Source organism: Netta rufina (assembly GCF_964035555.1).
Source record: "Netta rufina genome assembly, chromosome: 1".
Taxonomy (NCBI): domain Eukaryota; kingdom Metazoa; phylum Chordata; class Aves; order Anseriformes; family Anatidae; genus Netta; species Netta rufina.
Genome location: NC_140123.1, coordinates 127,394,761 through 127,415,764, shown reverse-complemented (window position 1 = coordinate 127,415,764; position 21,004 = coordinate 127,394,761). Strand labels below are relative to the sequence as shown.

The 21,004-nt window shown below is 43.3% G+C and overlaps 1 protein-coding gene across 1 annotated transcript; it reads left to right on the top strand.

The window, feature by feature from the left end:
• The first annotated feature begins 1,249 nt into the window (after positions 1-1,249).
• YBX3 (Y-box binding protein 3) lies at positions 1,250-20,892 on the top strand. The gene is made up of 9 exons (XM_084288600.1): positions 1,250-1,598; positions 4,720-4,783; positions 6,462-6,495; positions 11,574-11,663; positions 12,344-12,466; positions 17,325-17,419; positions 19,085-19,256; positions 19,897-19,998; positions 20,381-20,892. The coding sequence occupies exons 1-8, from the start codon at positions 1,325-1,327 to the stop codon at positions 19,960-19,962; spliced, it is 918 nt and encodes a 305-aa protein (XP_084144726.1). The 5' UTR covers positions 1,250-1,324; the 3' UTR covers positions 19,963-19,998; positions 20,381-20,892.
• The last annotated feature ends 112 nt before the right edge of the window (positions 20,893-21,004 follow it).

Genomic DNA, 21,004 nt, shown 5'->3' with positions numbered 1-21,004 from the left:
GCTAAATTTCTAAAAAAGAATGTAATAAAGTACAGTACATTTCAATGGCTTGAACGTTGTAATTTTTTCTAATATTAGCATGAGAAAAAAATATAATTATCAACTGCATTGAAAATAAATTTAATGCCAGTGTCTGAATTTTGATAAAGCATTTCATAAAATTTAAGCATAATAAGATTTCCTTTAAAAATTGATTCAGATAAGCATCCTCCAGAATTTTGTGCCTTGAAAATTGTAAAAGGTCACAAAGTTCACAAAGTGACATAAACATAAAGTAAGAAAATAAATAAAGAGTGGAGGATTCAAAATTGTGGGACAAAATGTCTTTTTATTTCTTATGTGTATAGTGGGGTGCAATGAGGAGAACTGCAATAATAATTTTCATACAGGATTTGGAAAGTGGAGTAAGTAATTGATTTGGGAGCATTGATGCCTGTGTGGGTGGAAGTGCCTTGAATGCTCTGATGGCATTTTGAATTTCGAAAGAGCTCACTGGTTCAATTTTGGTCTCTGGGGTAGCTAAGGCTTTGCCTGCTTGCAGTTGTGGGAGGGTCTGCATGACAGAATTTTTTTCTTTGATATCCGTCAAATCCGGGTTCACAGGTCATGAAGAAGTAGGTGATGCCTCATGCAGTCCAACGGCATCCTGGCCTGTATCAGGAATAGTGCAGCCAGAAGGACCAGGGAAGTGATTGTCCCCCTGTACTCTGCTCAGGTGAGGCCGCACCTCGAGTGCTGTGTTCAGCTTTGGGCCCCTCGCTACAAGGACATCGAGGTGGTCGAAAGAGTCCAGAGAAGGGCAATGAAGTTGGTGAGGGGTCTGGAGAACAAGTCCTGTGAGGAGCGGCTGAGGGAACTGGCGGTGTTTAGTCTGGAGAAGAGGAGGCTCAGGGGAGGTTTAGGTTGGGAATGAGGAGACATTTCTGCTCAGAAAGAGCAGTCAGGCACTAGGACGGGTTGCCCAGGGAGGTGGTGGAGTCACCATCCCTGGGGGTGTTCAGGGAAAGGTTGGACGTGGTGCTGGGGGACATGGTTCAGTGGGTGACAGTGGTGTTAGGGGATGGTTGGAGCAGGTGATCTCGGAGGGCTTTTCCAGTCTTAACGGCACACTCTATGAGAGCACGCTCAGCCCGAGCCTCCTTCGCAGCCGGTCCGGGCGGGGCCGGCGGGGCCGCGTCCCCTTTAAATGCAAACGAGGCGGCGGCGCCGGCCCCCGCGGCCTGCCTTAAAAGTTCGGCGGGGCCATTTTGGGGCAGTAAGACCCAGCGCCGGCCCCGGGACGCCCGCCGAGCGCCGCGCACCCGCCCCGACCCGCCCTGCCGCCATGAGCCAGGCGGCGGAGAACAGCGCTGCGGCCACGGCGCCCACCGACACCAACAACACCACCAACACCACCACCACCGCGGCGGCGGCGGCGGCGGCGGCTGACGGAGCCCCGCCGGCACCGCCCGCAGCCGCCCCGGACGCCAAGCCCAAGAGCCCCGGCGCCGCCACCACCACGACCACCACCACCACCACCAGCGAGGCGCCCGGCGCTGCTGCCGCCGCTGCCCCCGCCACCACCACCGGGGCGGCGGAGACGGAGAAGAAAGTGCTGGGTGAGTACCGGGGCTGCACGTGGCCGGGACGGGCGGCGCCGCTGCTGTCCTCATCCCCGGCTCCCCCCCCCCCTCACCCCGCCGCCTCCGCTCGGTGAGTCAGGAGCGGGGCTGGGCTGGGCTGGGCTCCCCGCCCGCTCCCCCCGTGGGGCTGCCCGCTGCCGGGTCGCCTTCCCCGTGCCCGAGCGCTGAGCTCCCCGAGGACAGCATCCCCTCCTCTCCGGAGAGGGGTTAAGGGCGCGGTGTGGCAGGTACAGAGCCGGGGAAGGAGGGGGGCTGGCGGAGCAGCTGCAGGTACAGCCTGCGTGGTTTTTTTCCCCTCTCCTGTTATCAGATCTGTGAGTAATCGGCTGAGGCGCGCTGGTGTCGCTTACATCTGGCTGCTTCTGGCCTTAACTGCGCGCTTAGTGAGGTTTTTAACTAGTGCACCTCTTGCTGTTGCTTCGTGGGGGAGTGGAGGAACAAGTGCCTGCGCAGATCTAGCAGGGAACATAACCCATCGCAGCCCTGCTTTAGCAAATTGGTCTTACAAGCTCTTCAGCAGATGTCAGACAACGACGACTGATGCCCATTCACAACGGGCTTCAATACCTGCCTACCTCAAGTGTCCCTGCTAACGGTCTTGTAAATGCGTTCACTGAAGTCTCCTCCTAAAAAGATCCCATTAGAAGCAAGGTTTGAGATGTGCACCGAGTGTCTGACTCCTAGGTGTAAGGTCAAAGATTAATCAGATTTCTCTTCTATTTTTCTTAAACGTGTTTTCATTAATTCAGTAATTTGGGCATGGGTAGGAGTAGTTGATGACTGTTTCCCCTGATAGGTGTATCGTGTCCTGTAGAAATACGTGGACTTCTGCTCCCTAGTGGGGTAGGACTCACTGCATCAACTATTTTTGAATTGTTAGTAAAACTGGTTATGGTTTCCTCTGGGCTTGTCCTTCTTCCTGCCTGATCTCTCCACTATGACAGCTCGGGCTTAACAATGTCTGTGCCATGGTCACGTGGACATAGGGTATAATGCTACTGTCTGATGTTCTTCCCCTCATAGTAATGCTTGGGGGGACTGCATGACTAGTGCAGATGGGGAATATTTCCCCAGTGTGCTATCCTAGAGACTGATGGAAGTCTTCAGGATCTTCTTGACAGCTTGTGCAAAGCGATGTTGTTCTAGCCAGCTCTGAGACCCTGTGTGTGGACTTCCATTTGTCAGCAGCCAGCTGGCCACACAGAGTTTTGACTACTGCTTCTCTGAGGGTTTCTGTTAGACTTCTAGGCTTCTCTTCCTAATCTGATTGAAATAGGCCAACAGATTCAATGGCTATTTTGAGGGGGAGGAAAAGGATGATCGTGAGGGAATCAGTGGCATTAGCCTTGTTTATTACAGCAGGCTAAAACCTGCGTGCACAACTGGCTCCTGTTTCTGTGCTTGTTCCCCCCCCCCTTCACTTTTCCCCTCTTGACTTGTGCAGTGAGCTCTTGTATGTATCCAGTGTCTTCATGTTAGCAGTAAGTGTCTGTACCCAGTGATGTCCCCATGAAACTAAACCTAAAAGCACATCTATAAATGCTGATGCCAAAGATAGTTATTGCTAGACAGTCAGTGCTAGGCAGTGAAACTCTTATTTTTCTCTCTTGAAAATAAGGAGAGATCTGGGAACGGGTGCTGTATTAGGTAGTCTTTTCCCTAATAAGTCTCTCTTAAATTGGTTTCGTTTGTTCTAAATAAGAACATCTGCCAAAACCTTCACTTCTTAAAAGTAAATAGTAATGGTATGGTAAATAGTCTGTCACTATTTTCAGTTGACCACAGCAACAGTACAACAGTGGACTGCTACCAGCAAACATTGCTTCCATAACTGTGTATTGAGAGGAGGAGGTGGTCACTCTTCTTGTCTCTCAGGTATATGAGAATCCCAAGACTGTATGGGACTGAAAGTCTGTCTAGCTGTGTAATTGCCTAGTGAATCTTCATAGAGAAGAATGCAGGTGTAAAGCAAACAAACTTAATTGTTTGCAGTATGTTCTTCTTGCCTTTAGCGGACTGGCTTGGACTTCTTAACTGGAGACTGGCTCTAGACTTTTTCCCTTTAATTGATGCTTATTTTTTCCTGAACATATGTTAGGCTCTTAGCAAGTAGGCATTTGCCTGATGAGACCACTTTCAGGTATCTGCTGTATAAATTATAGGATGACTGTGGCACAGTACATTACACAGTGTAACTGTGTGGTTATGCTCTGTAGTAAATAACATCTATTAAAGAACAGAGCCCAAAATTCTCTTTCCTACAGGTTTGGAAAGGACAAGTTTTGTCCCCACCCAGTTGCTGACAGGGAAGGAGAGGCTGAACTTCTTCCATCACTCTTGAGTTCCTCCCACATGTACCTATATGTTGGAGGAACAGGTTTCACCAGATCCTATAAAACATCGCAGTGTGGCTTCTACATAAGATGCAAATTTGGTATTATATGAGACAGGAGCTTGTCTTCTTCCTAGAAGCCTCAGGACATGTAGTTGGTCAGTTTATAGCTGATATTTCATAGAAGGCTTCCAGAAGTAGGAATAAACAAAAATAAATGTTGGGCTCCTTTGGTTAGAGTGAGGTTAATGCGAGGAAGAGCTTGTCCAAAACAAAGATGTGCTGCCTTCTTCGAATGAGAGTTGTGTGGTATTTGTGATACTGCTTCTTTAGCCAGTTCTGGTTTCTAGTGAAGAAAGAAAGGGAGACACCGAGTGAAAGAGGGGACTTTTAAATAAGCTTCAGCTAGATGCGAAACATAACTACAAAACTAAAGAGAACTGGTGAATGGCAGGTTTACAGCTTCATTCTCTGTTTCTGGGATAAGAAATACAGAAGGGATGAATGGCCAATTCTGAAAATAGAGCTGGGCTTCATTTTTAGATGCTGCATGCTGACTTCTTAATGACAAACAGTAAGTTAAGGCACTACTGCCTGCTACCACACTAGTATAAACTGAAATAGGGAAATGTATACCTTAACCATTAAGGGAGCAGAATCAGTGTAGTCTGACTTCATGGGCAGGTATAAAAGTGTTTTTGTAATACTAATCACAGAATCACTTCTATACTTCTGTTCTAGAGCAACTTTAATTTTTCTTTCCAGCCACAAAAGTTCTTGGCACCGTCAAGTGGTTCAACGTGAGAAATGGATATGGCTTTATCAACAGGTATGTTTAAACTATTTTGTATGCACAGTGTACAAGACTTTCGGTACAGATAATATGCCATACATTAGTATTACAGGCTCATGCAGTTAATGGCCAGGGTTGGCCAGGCATTTAGTAAACTTGGATGCCCTCTCTGGGCCTCTTTCTACCACATACCTACCCTTCATAGAAAGTGGTGTGGGGGGGAAGGTCAACACAAGAAGGGGAGGGTCAAAGTCTGTACAAATGTAGTCTGAGTAAAAAATACCTCATTTCTAATGAGCTGTATGGTCTTTCATGGCTACCTGGATTTTTTTAAAGATGTGAGGAAGGCTGGAGTATGGGGGAGGGGAAAATTTTTTGGATAAAAATCAAGTATGTTTAGAGACTAGTCAAAACACCCATTCGAAATGCGCTTTGAGCTTCTCTCATATGAGCAGGTATGCTAGGCCTGGGTTCACAGAACTTCATTCTCTGAGTATAAATGAATATCTGAATGGCACCAATAACAGCTGAGCTGTAAGTCAGGTTCATCACATTCCAACCTTACATGCTTGAGATCAATACTTCCAAGTTACTGGAGGGAATTCCAGCTTTTAAGGCTGGAATATCTGTGGTGTTGAGGAGCTTAAATACCTTCTTTCATAAGAGAAAAGAAGCCCCTTCATGGAACAGTTGTCTTGCAAAAGGCATACCTGGCCCTTCATTTTTGTCCTGCAAGTTCTTAATCTATTACAGAACAGGTGGACTTGGTGAAGTTGGACACTGTAGAATGAGATAGTCCTGTTTCATGGGTCTGAAGCCAGTTCCAGTACAGGAAATACTGGAATTACTATTCCCGTACCTGGTGACTACTATCTGGTGCTATGTAAAAAGAAAAGCTTGAATTAGGAAATATTCTTAGTACTTTGTAGCACTCGAAAGTGGGAACCTTCAGCTGGATATTGTGAGACAGTTAACAAGTTGCTACACCATGCTAAAGTCAGTCAGACCAAGCACAGGAGAGTTAGGATGACATCTTCACACTCTTTGTGAGGGACCCACCCATTCCCTCTGCAGAGAATTGACTGACCAGACTGTAGGGTCTAGGCTGTTTCTGCAGTATGAGAATACAGAATCAAGGTCTCTGACATCTTCATGTTTTGCTTGCAGGAGTCTGAACTGGCTGGTGTAATCTAGACAATCTAATGACTTCTTTTCTGGTTCCCCTGCCAGTGGATGCTCCTAGTACCTCTTGTGTGGAGTTTCTCTGAAAGAAGAGCTCTGCTAACAGCTGTGACCAGTCCTGTTGATAGTCTTACTTGACCTCTAGGATAGCAGCTCAGGTTGCAGGCCCTGTAGAAGATGATGGGGGGGAGAGAGGGGGAGTAGTGAAAGGCAAGTAGTCTAGTCATTACTCTGTCCTGTGTTGAAACAAAATACTGAATGCTACCCTGCAGATTACAGGGAACCTCCCTCCTGTGTCGTCCCCCCCCCCCCCCCCCCCATTCTTTAGAGCTGGGGGGTATCCTTTCTGCTCTTAAACATATGACTGGAAATTCAGAGGAAGGTCTTGATAGTACAGCCTTATACAGAATGTGTGGAATTCAGGGGATGTACAACAGCCTGGGGGAAGGGAGGTTTTTTACTTGTAAAGTCAGGGATTTCTATCTAAGTATGTTAGTGTGAAGTCTTACGACTTATCACTTTCTTTTCACAGAAATGATACCAAAGAAGATGTGTTTGTTCATCAGGTAAGAGAGCAGTAATCACTTGCAGATGTGTGTTATCCTTGGCCTGTGGTAGGCTTCTTGTGTAGCTTCTGGAATAGCTGGGTGGCTGAGGTCAGCTTATCTTTGCTGCTCCTTAGAATATTTACTCCAAATATCTCATCTTGGCATGCATGCATCCCAGGGAGGAATAGGAGGGTATGTTTTCTTTCTCTCTGAATTCATAATTGAAGGAGTAGGTATTATAAACCTTTATGCTGTCTTTTGTCTGCTCTGATTTGAACACTAAACTTCTACCCCACCCTCAGGGAGATTTCCTATGTTTTGTAAATAATTTGCTGTTTGTCCTTCTTCCCTTCCCCCACTTTATCAGGCTCCTCCTGTGTCTTCTGTTTCTTCCCACCCTTTTTTTCACTTGCAGGTCTGTTCTGTCTGCCCTCCCTGGTATTGGAGAGAAAGTGATCTAGCCTGGCTCCTGACCAGGCTGGGTTGCCATCAGCTGTTGCTGCATGAGGCAGCTGTTCTTGGGAAGAAGGGGAGGAAGGCTGTGTGCCAAGTGTGCCCAAGTAGGGAGAGATTGCCAAGCAGCCTGCCATTGGCTAACCTTCCTTGAACTGTCAGTAGGCTGTTCTAAGTTTGTATCGTGAGCCTTGGGTCACAGACAGCTAATGGGAAGGCAGAGGATGCTGCTTCCACACTGATGCCAACCGATTGGCTGGCATAGGTCTGGTTTTGCATCATCTGAGACTTCACCAGCAAATGAAATACTATCCTTGGAGCTTTTCCCTGTGAAAGGTCTGCAGGCCACGTGAGCCTTAAAAGCAGCGCTTTCTTCATGGTGTGACAGTATTTCCATGAAATGTAGCTGGTGAGCTTGCACTCAGAGTTGGTTACAGATGGAGAGGGTATGTGCATATGTAGTTAAACATCTTTGGTAAACATCAAGGTTCAGTTCAGCTCATGAATAGTGTATACTAGTGAATACTGTAGCTTCATGAATAAATACCCCAGGGTAACTGTTTCTCTAGGTCAAGGGCTTAGACCCCTTATCCCTAAAATGGGTGGAACCAGGAGGGAGTAAAACTGGTGCCTGTAGCAAGTGGAAGATACCAGGAAGTGTTCTCAGTATACATTCCCAGTTCAGTTAGCAGACTGGGAGCAAGTGCTCTCAGTGTGTATACAAACTTCTCAAGAGGTCTTAATTCATATACAAATGGTAACAGTTAACCTCCTTCCTTAATAAACATGTGTTGTGTGCACACTGACATACTCCCTTCTGGCTGCTGGTACAGCAGCTGTGTGTGGAGGAAGATGGGAAGAGTTCTCATGACTGAAAGGTGTTTTGAATAGGCAGCACTGTAAAACTGTCCTGAAGGCAAACAAGGTCTCCCTGAGACCTGTGTGAAGATAACCAGCTGTCCTACTGATGACAAACATGACACAGATCAGTATTTTTCTTTAAGACTGCCTGTGAAGATTCAAAACAATGAAGGCCCACAGCAGGATGCTATTATCTGCTGTTTTGTCTCACTTGTGGAGATGATTATTTACCTGCATGTAAACTGGTGGTGGCAAGAACTTGATTTTCAGCTGCGGAAGATGAGATGCTCTAGGCATGAGCACTGAGCAAAACTGGCTTGGTGTCTCAGAAATCCCACATCACATGCGAGCTTGCATCTGATTAAACCTGTTTGGGGGCTCTGTATGGCAGTGTAGATTCCTCCAGATGCAGCCTACGTCAGCCGTGATCAAATGTTGCTAAACTTTTCCATCCCAAGCTGTTCCGGGACATGGACAATGGCAGGAAGCGGGGGTGTGAAGGAGTGATGGGTCTGCTCTCCACTTGGTGGTGCAGTGGGGGGAGGTCCTCGCTTGGGGTGTTCTGGCTGGGGCTCCTGCCCTGGTGCTCCTGTGTGGTGCTGGGGAGCTGCTGCGGGGCAGGGAGGGGTGTGAGGAAGGCAAATCTGTGAGGAAGGCGATTCAAACATGGCTAAGCAAACATCCTGCGAGCAGCTCCCTGGCTGTTCTGTGTTAGTGCCTGTGCAGCTCCTCCTCCCCTTCCCCCACGCCCTGCCCGGGGAGGGGCTGGATTATACATCTAATCCCTTTAGAATAAGGTTGACCTAGTTGAACAGATACACCCTCCTCCTGCCCCCCTAGCACGCACACAGTGGGGAGGGAACAGCCTGGTCTCATGATCAGAATGGGGGTTAACTCTCAGTGTGTGTCTATTGGATGCTATTTATAAATGAGCACAGATTAAAATGCTTTTCTCTTTAGGGCATGCATGGCTTGCTTTGAATTAACCCTTTGTCTTGTGGGGGACCCGATCAGTGGTGTGGGGAAGGGCAAGACTTGCTTGGCTTTGTCTTGCTTGTTGTCCTTGTGCAGTTTGCTCCTGTGAGGTGCTGCTGAGGGCACTGCGTTAGTCAGGTGCAGTGCAAGCAGCAGGCATTCTGTGTCCTCACAAAGGAGTGTGAGAGGGAAGGAGGAGGGGGTTCTGCAACTTAACACCATTAAAAGTGTAGGTAGCTAGAGAAGTCTGACTTGCTTCAAGCTTGAATCAAGCAGTGAGGGGAAGCTTGTGCAGCAGAAGAGATTGATATCTTTTTCTCCGCTTAACCAGACTGTATCTTCATACACAGTGTTTATAGTGCAACCTGGTATAGAAGTACCAGTAACTGATGTGACAAGTTTTGGCTGTCACTGTGACAATGCTGGATGTGCACATGATGTGGTGATATCATGAGGGTACAGAAAGAACTCTTCCAAACAAAGTACTGAACTAGCTCTGAAGTTTATCATAGCTGTCTGTTCATCAGTGTTCCCTTGGGAAAGGAAAGGCTTTGTGTTAATTGTTCAGTGCTGCCTGTGTTAACACAAAGCTGCTTGAGCCTGCAGAATGGTGGTGAACAGTAACACGGAGAATAGTGCTCTCTCCTCTCTGGATATGCAGAGTAAAAGTCTTTTCTCCAAGCTTGGAGCTTAGGCTTGTTAGCAGCTTATTCCTTCAGTGTTTACCTACAGCTGAGGTAGTAGTAAAGCCATCCACTTAATGCTAAGTTTTGAGAGACTATTGAAATTCTTTGTGTATGCTTTTGTGAAATAACCCCACAGCCTACTGTGTGGCAGCCTCTGTCACCTATTTACAGATCATTCAATTGCAAATCTGAATCCTGAAGCTTTTGTCCATGAGTCTGAAACAGTACATGTGAGATCATGTTGATTTCATCTTCCATTATCTTTGTTGGGGGTTTGAATAGGTTGGTTGATCTTAAGTATACCCTCTACTGAAAGGATGTCTAGTAGTCCTCTTTCCTTACAAGGAAGGGGAGGAGTTCAAAATGCAGCTTGTTGACATCCATCACGTGCAAAGTGTGAAACTTCAGAGTCATGTCAGTTGTCTCAGCACAGAGGTAGTGAAATAATTAAACCCTTAATCTACAGTGAAGGTAACAATCTTAATGTTAGTATTTAGCATTTATGGAAAACCGAGGACTTAGAGGTGGTTTCAGTAATGGGGCAGTTACTAAAAGTTCAGCAAGAAAGTAAGCAAAGCTGTCCTGGCTGAAGGTGGGAGTCTCTGCTTGTTGTGGTGGTTCCCAAAAGAATGTGCTTGAGCAGCTTGTTCTCTTCCTCTTCCCTATCTCTTCTCTTCCTATTTATTTTCTTCTTTCCTATCAGAAAAATTCCTGGATTGTATTTTGCTTTGGTAGCAATACTATCTACACTTTCATGGTCTTCTAAGGCTTAACAGCCATTCAGGGACACTGCAGTGTACAGAAAAACTGGATAGATGTAGGGCTATAGGGCTACAAGGACAAGCTGGCCTGCTGCCTGAAACAAAGGGGATTGTTTTCAGCAACAAATGAAAATACTTTTCCTAAACTGGTCAAGCTCAACTTTAAACTGACTAGAATTTTTCTTTCAGTACTTCAGTGGGAAATGTTTTGGGGCTAGTGTTGACTGAACGACTATAGTTGCCATGTGCTGGTAATAACTTCTCTGATCTTCATTCTGGCTGCCTTTCTTTGATTGCAGACAGATAGTACAATTCTCTTCTATTTTACTCTGTATATGTATTTTACTAAAGCAGGATTTGTGCATTTTTGTGTACTGTATCTACATGTGTCCCCTTCATGCTAACAAGACATCCATATCAGGAGACTTCAAGTAGATTGGTCTTTAATCGAAGAGAACTTCACTAAAAAGCTGGTTCCCTAGATTGTCTTGTACAATGTAGTGTGCTTAATGTCTTCTGATCTCTTTCAGTTTGTGAATCTTTACTTAATGGCACTTTACTTAACTGGCAGTAGCCTTGCCTTGCTATAAATGCCTCTTTGAAATCCTGGAAATAATCTACTAACTGAAAGGCATCTGTGGCTGAAAATCACTAGGATGTTTGGGTGTTCTTGGGAGTCTGGGGTTAGAGGATGGCATGATGTCAGCTGGTTCTGATTGCAAGCAATGTTAATAGTATTTCAGGGATTTTTGTCTGGAAAAGATGACTGTTCTAGTAACATTCCCCTGTATTCAACAGGGACTTGCTTAACTTTCTGGGGTCTCTCTTACTTACAGTACTTAGAGTAACAAAAATATGCATTTTACCTGTAGTTTGTAATTCTTTAGTTACGGAGAGTTGTCATGATACTTTATAGTTAATGCCACCTCCTACAAAATACTCACAATCTTAACATCTTTATGCATGGTCAACTGGTCTCCAGATTGTAAAGGAATGGGTCACAGTTGTTGCTGAAGGTACTTTGGTATTGCTTCCAGGAGACCAAACACTCCACTTGAGTGTATGGAAATACAGAAAGATTTTAATACTTAGTAGGCTTGAAAAGGGGAGTCCTGGAACAGCAGCAACTTGTAAGCTCATGAGTGTTGAGAAACGAGTAAACCCTGACTAAGGGGGTAAGGAGGCCATGTAGAAAAGTGGAGGGAAGGGATCAATCTTTTTGAAGTATTTCGGTGAGATGACTGATCTGGTATGCAGAGTTGGGACTGTAACAGGAAAATATGATTCTTCCCTCATCTACAGTGCTATGAAGGAGTAAGATAATAGTAAGATTAACTAATGTATTTTTCTTTATCTAAAGACGGCAATAAAGAAAAACAATCCACGGAAGTATTTGCGCAGTGTTGGTGATGGAGAGACTGTAGAATTTGATGTGGTCGAGGGAGAGAAGGTAAGACTATAGAGGTGTAATACAGAGTTCACAACACTCTCATGGGAAGTAACGCAGAGCACTGTCTGTACACGTAGTGTTTTTTGTCTAATGTGTTGATCCCTGGGGTGGGTGGCACTCATACAGCTTCTCTGTGGAAGATGAGGGGTTTTTTATGGCTTTATTGAGGTGTAATTAAGTTTTGAGAGATCCAGAAACACATCTTATTGCTCCTAGAATTTTTAACTTGATAGAACAGTTAATGCTTATAATGCTTATTTGGCAGTCTGCAGGCCTCAACTGATATATATATTCCCCTGAATAATTTGTTTTGGAGTCTGGTAACTTAATGACTATAAAGAGCTTGGAGGTTCTCAAGCTTCTACTTTCTCAATCGCAGATATTTTCTGAGTTCTGAGCTTTCAGGGTCTTTACTTTAACCAGTGATTTCTTCCTGTTTTTTCCTACCCTCTGAGCTTAGTCTGGCTGGTAGGATCTCAACTCATTAGCTTATACAGTCATAACTCCCATGTTGCAGGGTGAGAATAACAGACTTGATTTTGCATACAGGAGGAAGGGATCTATGTAGCTGGGAACTGATGTTATACTCATGCAAGCAAGTTTCTCCTTGTTTCTTCCTTCTTCTGCCTCAGGTTCTTTTCTCACAGAACTGTGGCTTAACTTTTTTTTTGGCCTTTTAGGGTGCAGAAGCAGCTAATGTCACTGGTCCAGATGGAGTCCCTGTAGAAGGCAGTCGCTATGCTGCAGACCGGCGCCGCTATCGACGTGGCTATTTTGGCCGACGCCGTGGACCACCTCGAAGTGTAAGTTTGACTACTTCTTAGTGATGGTTGTCCTACCTCAGCTGTCTTCCATTCTTCTCAGGAGATGGAACAACAGGTTCAACACTGGCATGTGCTGAGCTGTTAATGCTTAAGTTGTTAGTGTTCTTCAGTAATGTTCTTGAATATTTTCACTTTGTCCAGCATATCGTTGATGTTAATATGGATGATCTTGGGTGTACTGCAAGCTTTTTCTTAGTATCTTTCTGAATGGTGTTAAAGCATCTTTTTGGGTGTTAAGCTATCTTGTTAAGGAGCAAACAGGAGTAAAACACCTAGGTGGTTCACCGTGCTCTTCACCTGAAGGAAGGGAAAATATTTACACTGCCCAAAGTAATATAACAATCAACCATCATTTGGGAAGGTTGCTCAGAAAAACTAACTTGTAAACAAGTTCACTGTTTTTTGCATGGCATGGTAGTAGCTTGACTAGTTGAAATGTTAATGTATCTTCCCTTCATAGCCACTTGTCTGCAGCAGTATGGTGGAAAACATTCTTTTCTTTAAACCAGCTATACACCACCCTTCATCAGATTTGCAAGCCTTCCTAAACAGCTTTCCAGCAAAATTTTGCAGGGGACTAATTATGTGGTACATATATAGTTCTAGCAGTTACTATTATGTTTTGTGCTTATGCTGTATTGGTACCTGGAACATAGTGCAGGCTTGACAGTGTCTGTTTTTCTAACCATTGAATCTGTGATCACTGTCACACAGGAGTGTGCAAATAACTCCAAGACTTCTATATTGGATAAGTCTAAGCAACGTTACTCTTCTGACCTTGTTCTACAAAGCTGGCAGCATGGAGGCAAACAGAAGCCTTTCCTTACAGTCTAGCTGTTTATATTGTTTATCCCAAGGTCTCTTCTTTAGTACCATTAGACACCACATACTTAAATACATGAGAGGTGTTCTTTGAGGTACTGCAGTCTGCTGGAAGTTGGTGATGGTAATTGATGCCTTGTTACTGAATGTCATTGTTTTTGTGGAGATGGAATGAAAGCTAAAGCTGCAAACTATGTGGTAGAGAACTGGGACACTTGGTTTTGATCAGCTTTTTGATGAGCTAACAAATAAGACTGGGAAACATCATCTACCTGTGTTCCAGTATTGTTTCCTTTTGCTTTCCTAAAACTAAAATCTCCCTCTACTGGCTTAGTTGAATGGCTTAGTTGATAGTATTGGTTTTATCTTGGAGCTGCTTCAAATTTTAAATGAGCAGACATATCAAGGCTTTGACACCCCTGTGTACTCTTGAGTATGGAAAGCAGCTGTTTCCTTCTGCCTGAGGAGTGATAATGTGAGACCTGTCTTGGACGTGGGGAACATTCAGTCTCAGGGTTCTTGCAGTGGAACTCCTGAATGTCTAATGGAAGGTTATGCCGTTAAAACTCTGGCTTGCATGTGACACTAATGTGTTTGGATCCCAGCAGTTGAAAGTATACACAAGGGGGACAAATTGTGATATACTGTGTTTTCCTTAATCTTGTTTATGTCAAAATCCCCATGTTAGTGTTGGGGGGGGCAGTACTAGGCCTTAACTGCTTTGTGACCTCGTGCTTGATATGAGGTCCCTTTTGAAAACTGAAAACATACTGGTCTTTCTCTGGTAACACTTCTAGAAGAATTACAGCCTTCAAAACTTGCAAATGCTCACTTAAAGATGTTAACCTGGGTGCTTATTGCTCACAAGGCTTTGTCCTTCATATAGCTTGTTGAGATTCCTTTGAATTATCAGACCTGCTCACCAAAGCATTGATATGCCTTCCAGATTTGGTTTAATCTGTAAACTGACAGCAGAACAGAACTTCTGTGATTTCGGACACATTATAGTACCATCCCCTTAACATACCATTCTTTATCAAGTAACTAGGTAGACTGTGACTGCAGTGACTTCTCAAAAATGATAGTGGCCAGGCAGTGACACTGCCCAGCATCTTTAGTACTCCTAAATGTATCCTATCTAGTGTGATAGACATGGATGTGTAAAATTATCAGAAGTGACACTTTCTCGTGACCTTAGTTATAAGTTCTCCAAGAACGTCAGCTTTGGATGCAGCTATGCCTGCTAAACTCCTCATGTATTGTAGTGGAATGTTCTTATGTTCTGAGCTAGCTGATCAGTTCTGATGGGCCTTCTTTACTGGCTTACTGATTAATTAGTTGCCTGAAGGAGTAAAAGCTCCATTCTGAGTGTCTTAGTGGAATGAATCCTCTTCTGAAGCACTTTCTTTTGGGGAATTTTTTCTTGTATCAATTAACATTCTTCATGTTGCAACTGCAAATCTACTGTGTTTCAAGAGGCTTCTTTCAAATATTCTTTTTTCTTCAACAAGGCCTCTGCTTTACCCTTCTGTTCAGATTTGCAAAGGGAAAGGAAGGTAGCAATGTCTGAGCCATAGCATTTTGTGAACAGTACCACAGAAATAGTGTATACAGCTGAACTAAAGGTGTTGCTGCTTGACTTGAGGAGGTGTTTCCATCTAGGTATTTTTCAGAGCTCTTCTGAAACTTGAGTATTCATAATATCCTCTTCAGTGTCTTGAGGAAGTTAATTGCTTATAAGCAACTGCTGTTGCACATCTGAAGAAATTTCAGTGTACCTAGGCCTGATCTACTAGACTGCAGAGGTGACTTTCCAGAGCTCAGTTCCATGTCACTTCTGCTTTCTTTAGTAAAAAGCAAAGGGTTCAAAAGTGTTATAGCTCAAAGTTCTATAGCTTACGAATGGCAGTAATATTCAGCTTCAGTGCAGTGGTGTTTCAGGTTTTAGGAACTTCCACATTTGCTAAGTGAAGTCAACTAGTTCAACCTTGTAGCCCAGCAAGAGAGAACTTATCCTTGTTTACTCATGTTTTTGGCAAGCCTTTTGATGCTATTCATTCTTTGCCATGCTAGCTCAAATGTGCCTGTACTTTGGACATAACTTACTGGGCCTGTTTCTGAACACCTGTGACTTTTCTCAAGAATGAGAAGAGCCTTCAAGAATAATTTTTTAACCAGTTGCAATGGACACTTGTCTGGATTGCTTGGAGGTTTCTGTGGAGAGCAGAGATGCTTCTTAACTGCATTCACTGAAGAGAAGAGGCCATGGTCTTCCACAAACTGTGGTAAGACATGGCATGGAGCTGTAGTCAGAATGTTAATACAAGCAATGAATCATGAATAACCTTGAACTGATGATGTCATCTGAATACTGTGAACAAATGAGTCAGAGATGGGCAAAATTGTTTGGGAAACATTTTAAAGTCTGACATTTCTTGTGCAGATGTGAAAATACAAATGGCTCATTCTGTAGTGTTTGTACAGTACTGAAATGGAAGAACATGAATAAATTGGAGGAAGTGGATGAATAAAAAGCGCCTTGCAGTTGCAGCTAATGCTTAAAAATACACTTATTTGTGGAGAGAATAAAGCTTCATGTCTTCATGGGAAGTTACTGTATGCCTGCCTATTTTGTAGGAGGAAAAATGTGGAGTGAAGCTGGCCAGCTTCTTACATTCATCTTTTAGGATGACCTAATGTATTAACAGGTATCTTTTATTAGAAGCTTTCAGTGGAATATGCTGGATGAACAGGACTGTGTGCTAGAAATGTAGTGATAATTTAACCATACAAATGAAGTCTTCCCAGTCAATGCATCTAATAAATGTACTAGTAGTGTAATAAAACAGGATCTCAAGGCTCAAGTTCTGGCTTCTGGTTACACAGTGTGTCAGAAGTTAGTGAAACAATGTAACAGCTTTATTCTGGAAGCATACTTCACCTCTGGCCAGCAAACCTAGGTAACTTTCAGTTAAATGAATGTACTTTTGTGATACTATAGGGGATGCAGGAAACTACTGATACATGTAGGCTAAGCAGTTCAATGTTTTCAACTACCTGTGCAACCCAAGCACACTTAAAATATTGAAGCATCAAAATTCAGTTCAAGGTGAATAGGAAAAGTGTCTACATTGTTTTCTAGTAATGCTTCAAGTTCAGTCATTCCTTTTTTGTCATTGTCACTATAGGAAATGCTGTTCTTCATTTGAGATTTCAATGCAGGCTTCTATATGGAGGAGTAGACCTAGGCTGTGCCATTAAAAGGCAATATTGAATTTGTGTCTTTAAAGAGCAGTGAATGTGATGCTGATTGTAAAGTCCTATAGGAGAGACTTTGGCTGAAAGCAGTTTTTTTGCACTCCTCCTTACTGTTAGCTTTGCTCTAACTTCTGACATGCTGTCCTTTCAACAAGACCTTCATGATTTCTAATTTCTGGTACTACATGTTAGAACTGATTGAAATTCCAACTGTCAGCTCATGTTGGAGGAGAGAAGTCATAATTATGCTGGAATATGCACAGGAGGGAGGGAGATGTGAAGGAGAGTCTTCTTTAACAGAGCCAGAACAGAAGTGGTCAGAAGCAACTTTCAGCATGATGACTTTCAGTTCACCATCCCAATTCAGAAGTGTCCAGATCAATGGCTACCTTTCCATAATCCATTTACCTCTTGCAATTCAGTGACATTTGTTTTGAAATGCACTTTTGTATGTGTTAGAACTGTTGGCTTCTCTCTCTCCCTAGGGAGAGGGATATGGTGTCAGCAGGTGACTTCTTGTTCCTCCTAATAGCAGATAAAGAGCATCAGTTAACTCTTGTTCTGCCCCCACGGTTACTTTGCTGAAATGAAAGCCTTATGGTATCTATGCTTTGAACCTAATGTGTTGGGATGCTTGTAGAGGTTTACTGTTCTGTCTGAACTGGTATTCAAATCATTGGGCTATATAGTCAACATATACCTGTGAAGAGATAACACTTCATCTTTGTCTTGGTCTTTTGATTTACTTTGCTTGCAGGGTGTTGAGGGAGAAATCAAAGATGGGATCACAGAAGGAGGACAACTTAATCAGCAAGTCCATAGGAATCCTACGTATCGTCCCCGCTACCGCAGGTTTGTGTTATTTTCTCTGCTTGTCATTGCAATACCACATAAATGTGGTCTATAAAAAGCTTAGAGTAGGAAGCTGTATTCCCTGACATTCATGTACATGTGAGTGGTAGGGAGAGGTGAGAAGCCTCTTAATTATTAGGAGAAAGGTATAATTATTAGGAGTAAGGAGGTAACTGTAGAAGTAGTTTAATATGACTATGTTATTCAGGGTCAGGAATAGGTCAAGAAAGGACAAAGTTTTGTATTGTTACTTCTCACAACTGATCAACATATTGAAGTGAGTTGTAAGCTCTCGTCCCAGCTGAACTCTTATACTTCCTTGAACAATGGTGAATCTAGATTTCACTTGATCTGGGACAGGTAGGTCCAGCATCTGCTGGGGCAATGTGTTCTAATACTTCACATGGACTGCATTCACATGTAGCATAGTAGTTTGCAGATCATTGCTGGACTACTGGTTTGTCTGTATCTAGCACAGTCCTGTGTGTCAGTTAGGCTTGTTTCCAAGTGCTGGTGTCTCTTGTAGGTGTAGAAAAAAGACTACTGTTCAGGAAAAACTGAAGTTATGCACTACCTCTTAGAGGCTATTAGATTATATGGTAGCATTTCAGTTAACTTGTAGTATCCTGTGCTGGTGAAGGGATCCATGTAGGGATCCATAAAACTGGGCTAGATAGGTGTTTGAAGACCAAATAGGCTATTCTTGGGTTAAGTCGAAGTTCAGACTGTACATGAGTGTACATGAGTACTCATGCTTTCCAATGGGGTATGCAGCATAACTTGCTGAGTGACATGTTAGTCATCCCTTCACTTGGCCAGCATAGGATTTTTTCTTTTTTTTCAGTCTTAATTCTGACATGGCCACTCTTTCCATGTTTTTGCACTGAGGAAGCAATTCCATAACTGAGTAATTCAGTGTAGCTCAAAATATCAGTATATGAAATACCCAGCCTCTGACTGTTAAACATTTTGAGATGTTGCCCAACTTTTTTTAACTTCAAGTAGAGAAGTTTATTCAGGTTCCTGACTTCATGTTACTTGTTTCTGTTTCCTCTTGGAGGATGAGTGACAAATAAGAACTGCTGGATTGTGTTTGCTGGTATCTTTCATAATTGCTTATAGAGACTACTCCTAAGGAGCTGAATTGTGTTGGTATGCCATTCAGCAGACCTCACTTGCTCCTCTAAATCTTGTGCTTGTTTTATGTAGTCAAGAGGGGTAACATTGTATTGGTTATTTCAGAAGGGATATCCAGAAGTGTTTCATGGGTGTAATAGGAATTCCTAGGAATTAAACCATTCAATTACAAATAAGGCTGGGCTAGTCCAAGGCTGACTTGGCAGAGTTATGTTGCCACTGCTGGCTTGTTTCTTCTCTTAGCCAGCAGCTCAGATGTTGTAACTACCTCTTTATTATAAGACAAGCAGCAGAACATGCTGATGTAGTTTCAGCAGTGAAGAGACACCCAGGCTGCTTGTCTATTCCAATGAAACAAGTCTTTCCCTTAAACTACATAACAGTCAAACTGCAAAGGGATTGTTTGCTTGCATTTGAAACCATTAAGATGGTGTTTGGTTAGAGAGGTCTTTTGCTGGGCTGAGGTTAAGGTAGTTTAACCTTCTCAGGATTCCCTTGTCCTTGATACATATTTCCCTGCCTCTTCAGAGGCCCCCCACGTCCACGCCCTGCCCCAGTGGCAGGAGAGGCCGAAAACAAAGAGAACCAGCATGAAGCCAATGCTATGAGTCAGCAGCCAATTCGCCGTGGGTATAGGCGCCCATACAACTACCGGCGCCGACCTCGTCCACCCAATGCGTCAGCTCAGGATGGGAAAGAGGTAAGCATGCTCCTGGCAATGCAGCAGGAACTGAGTTCTGATGGTATGAATATTCACAAGCCTCTGTTCTGCTGGGAGGGTTTACCAGGTGTATTGGTGTGTTGGAGGTTACTGATGGCTGACTCCAAGATGCTGACAGTAAAGGCAGCTGTTTTCATTGCCTGTTCCTTATGAACTTCTTTGAGCAGCTTACCTTAAATGGAACCAGCAGCGGGATAGGAATTGCTTCTGGATAATTCTTGGAGTCACTGTAACACTCTTTTGAAGTAGAGAGAGACATTTTGAGCTTTCTCAAATATCCTCAAACCATCTCTTTCTAGGATAAGAGAGCTTTGAAAGCTTTGGATCAATTTTCTGAGCTGCTTGAACTAGTTGAATCCAGGTTGTAAACAGACTTTACCTAGTGAGCAAATTTCTTATACTATATCTGCCTGAAGTAGTCTCCTCCATGTCAGAGCTGTATTGAAAAAAGTGGGCCAAAAATGATCTGTGTAATGCTTTAACTATAAGAAATATGCTAAAATTTTCTGAAGATTCATCTTCCTTGCTTCTATTAAAAACCTGGGTTATATTGGTGCTGACACTGAACAGAGAAGGGATTTTTTTTAGTCTGTTTCTAACAAGGCTTATTGTGTCTCAGACAAAGGTGACTGAAACACCTGCTGAAAATCCTGCTCCAGTGACTGAGCAAAGTGGTGCCGAGTAATGTCCAGCTTCCCCAGGCACCTTTACCATCTCTCAGGTAAGGAATATGGGTAGTCCAACTGAAGCAGGATTGTGTATATTTCTAGTACTTCAGGTTGTGGCTGTGTCCCCATATGTCTGGCCATCTGGTAAGTTACATGTAACTTCTGAGAGCCTTCTGTAGGTGAATCAAGGAACTGTCTACTGTTCTTTGTGAGAAAACAAGTCTTGCTTTATCTGTATCTTTAGTAATAGCATGTGTTAATGAATTGGTGCTGTTTTGCTGTAGGAAGATGCTGTATTTTCAGTTTATAGATAGGATATGCCAGTCATGCTTAATTCGTTAATCCTAACACTCACCCTTCTGACATCCCACCTTTTCTTCAGTGAAGTGAAAGTTATGTATTCTGTAATATATTTTTAATCTGTCTTTTCAACAGGTGTCCTAAAGTACAACTCAAAAGTAACACCAAAGAAATATTCAAGCAATAAATAGTCAACAATGATGAAAGCAAAGATTTTAAACATCGGAACTTAAATAATACCAGCAGCAGAGATCCAGGGAACGCCTGCAAGACAGATGCATGAAGAGAGCGAGATTCAGAAAGAGCAACCTCCCCAGTTTCAACAGCAACTGTGGGTTTTTTCTTTATTAGAATTTCAATATTTTGCTAGTATTGAATTTTTCAGTTTTTCTTTTGGTATCAAACTGAAAAGAAAAGGGAAAAATACCCAACCAAAGAACTGAAATTGAAATCAAATGCTTTTTTATTGGATGCTGGTGCTAAACCTCCCAAGTGTGTTGAGTTTTCATTTTTCTGTGCCAGTCCTGTTCACTGCAGGACATGGGGAGGAGAAATTTCAGCTTTCCTTGGTAAGATCTATTTGAAACTGTGCAGCATGGGTGACGTTCCTCACAAATAAAAGCGATTTCAAGCACCAAAAAAGCAAATCTGTTGAAGTTTGTTCATGTTCTCCTTTAAAATAATGAATGACTTTATCTTACTGCTTCAGCATTTGTGTGAAAATGAGGGCTACATCACTGAATGTATAAAAAAGATGTG

Coding starts and splice junctions, on each gene's coding strand:
- YBX3 (XM_084288600.1), top strand. CDS start 1,325: ATGAGCCAGGCGGCGGAGAACAGCGCTGCGGCCACGGCGCCCACCGAC. Junction 1,599..4,719: donor GACGGAGAAGAAAGTGCTGG/GTGAGTACCGGG, acceptor TTTTCTTTCCAG/CCACAAAAGTTCTTGGCACC. Junction 19,257..19,896: donor CAGCTCAGGATGGGAAAGAG/GTAAGCATGCTC, acceptor ATTGTGTCTCAG/ACAAAGGTGACTGAAACACC.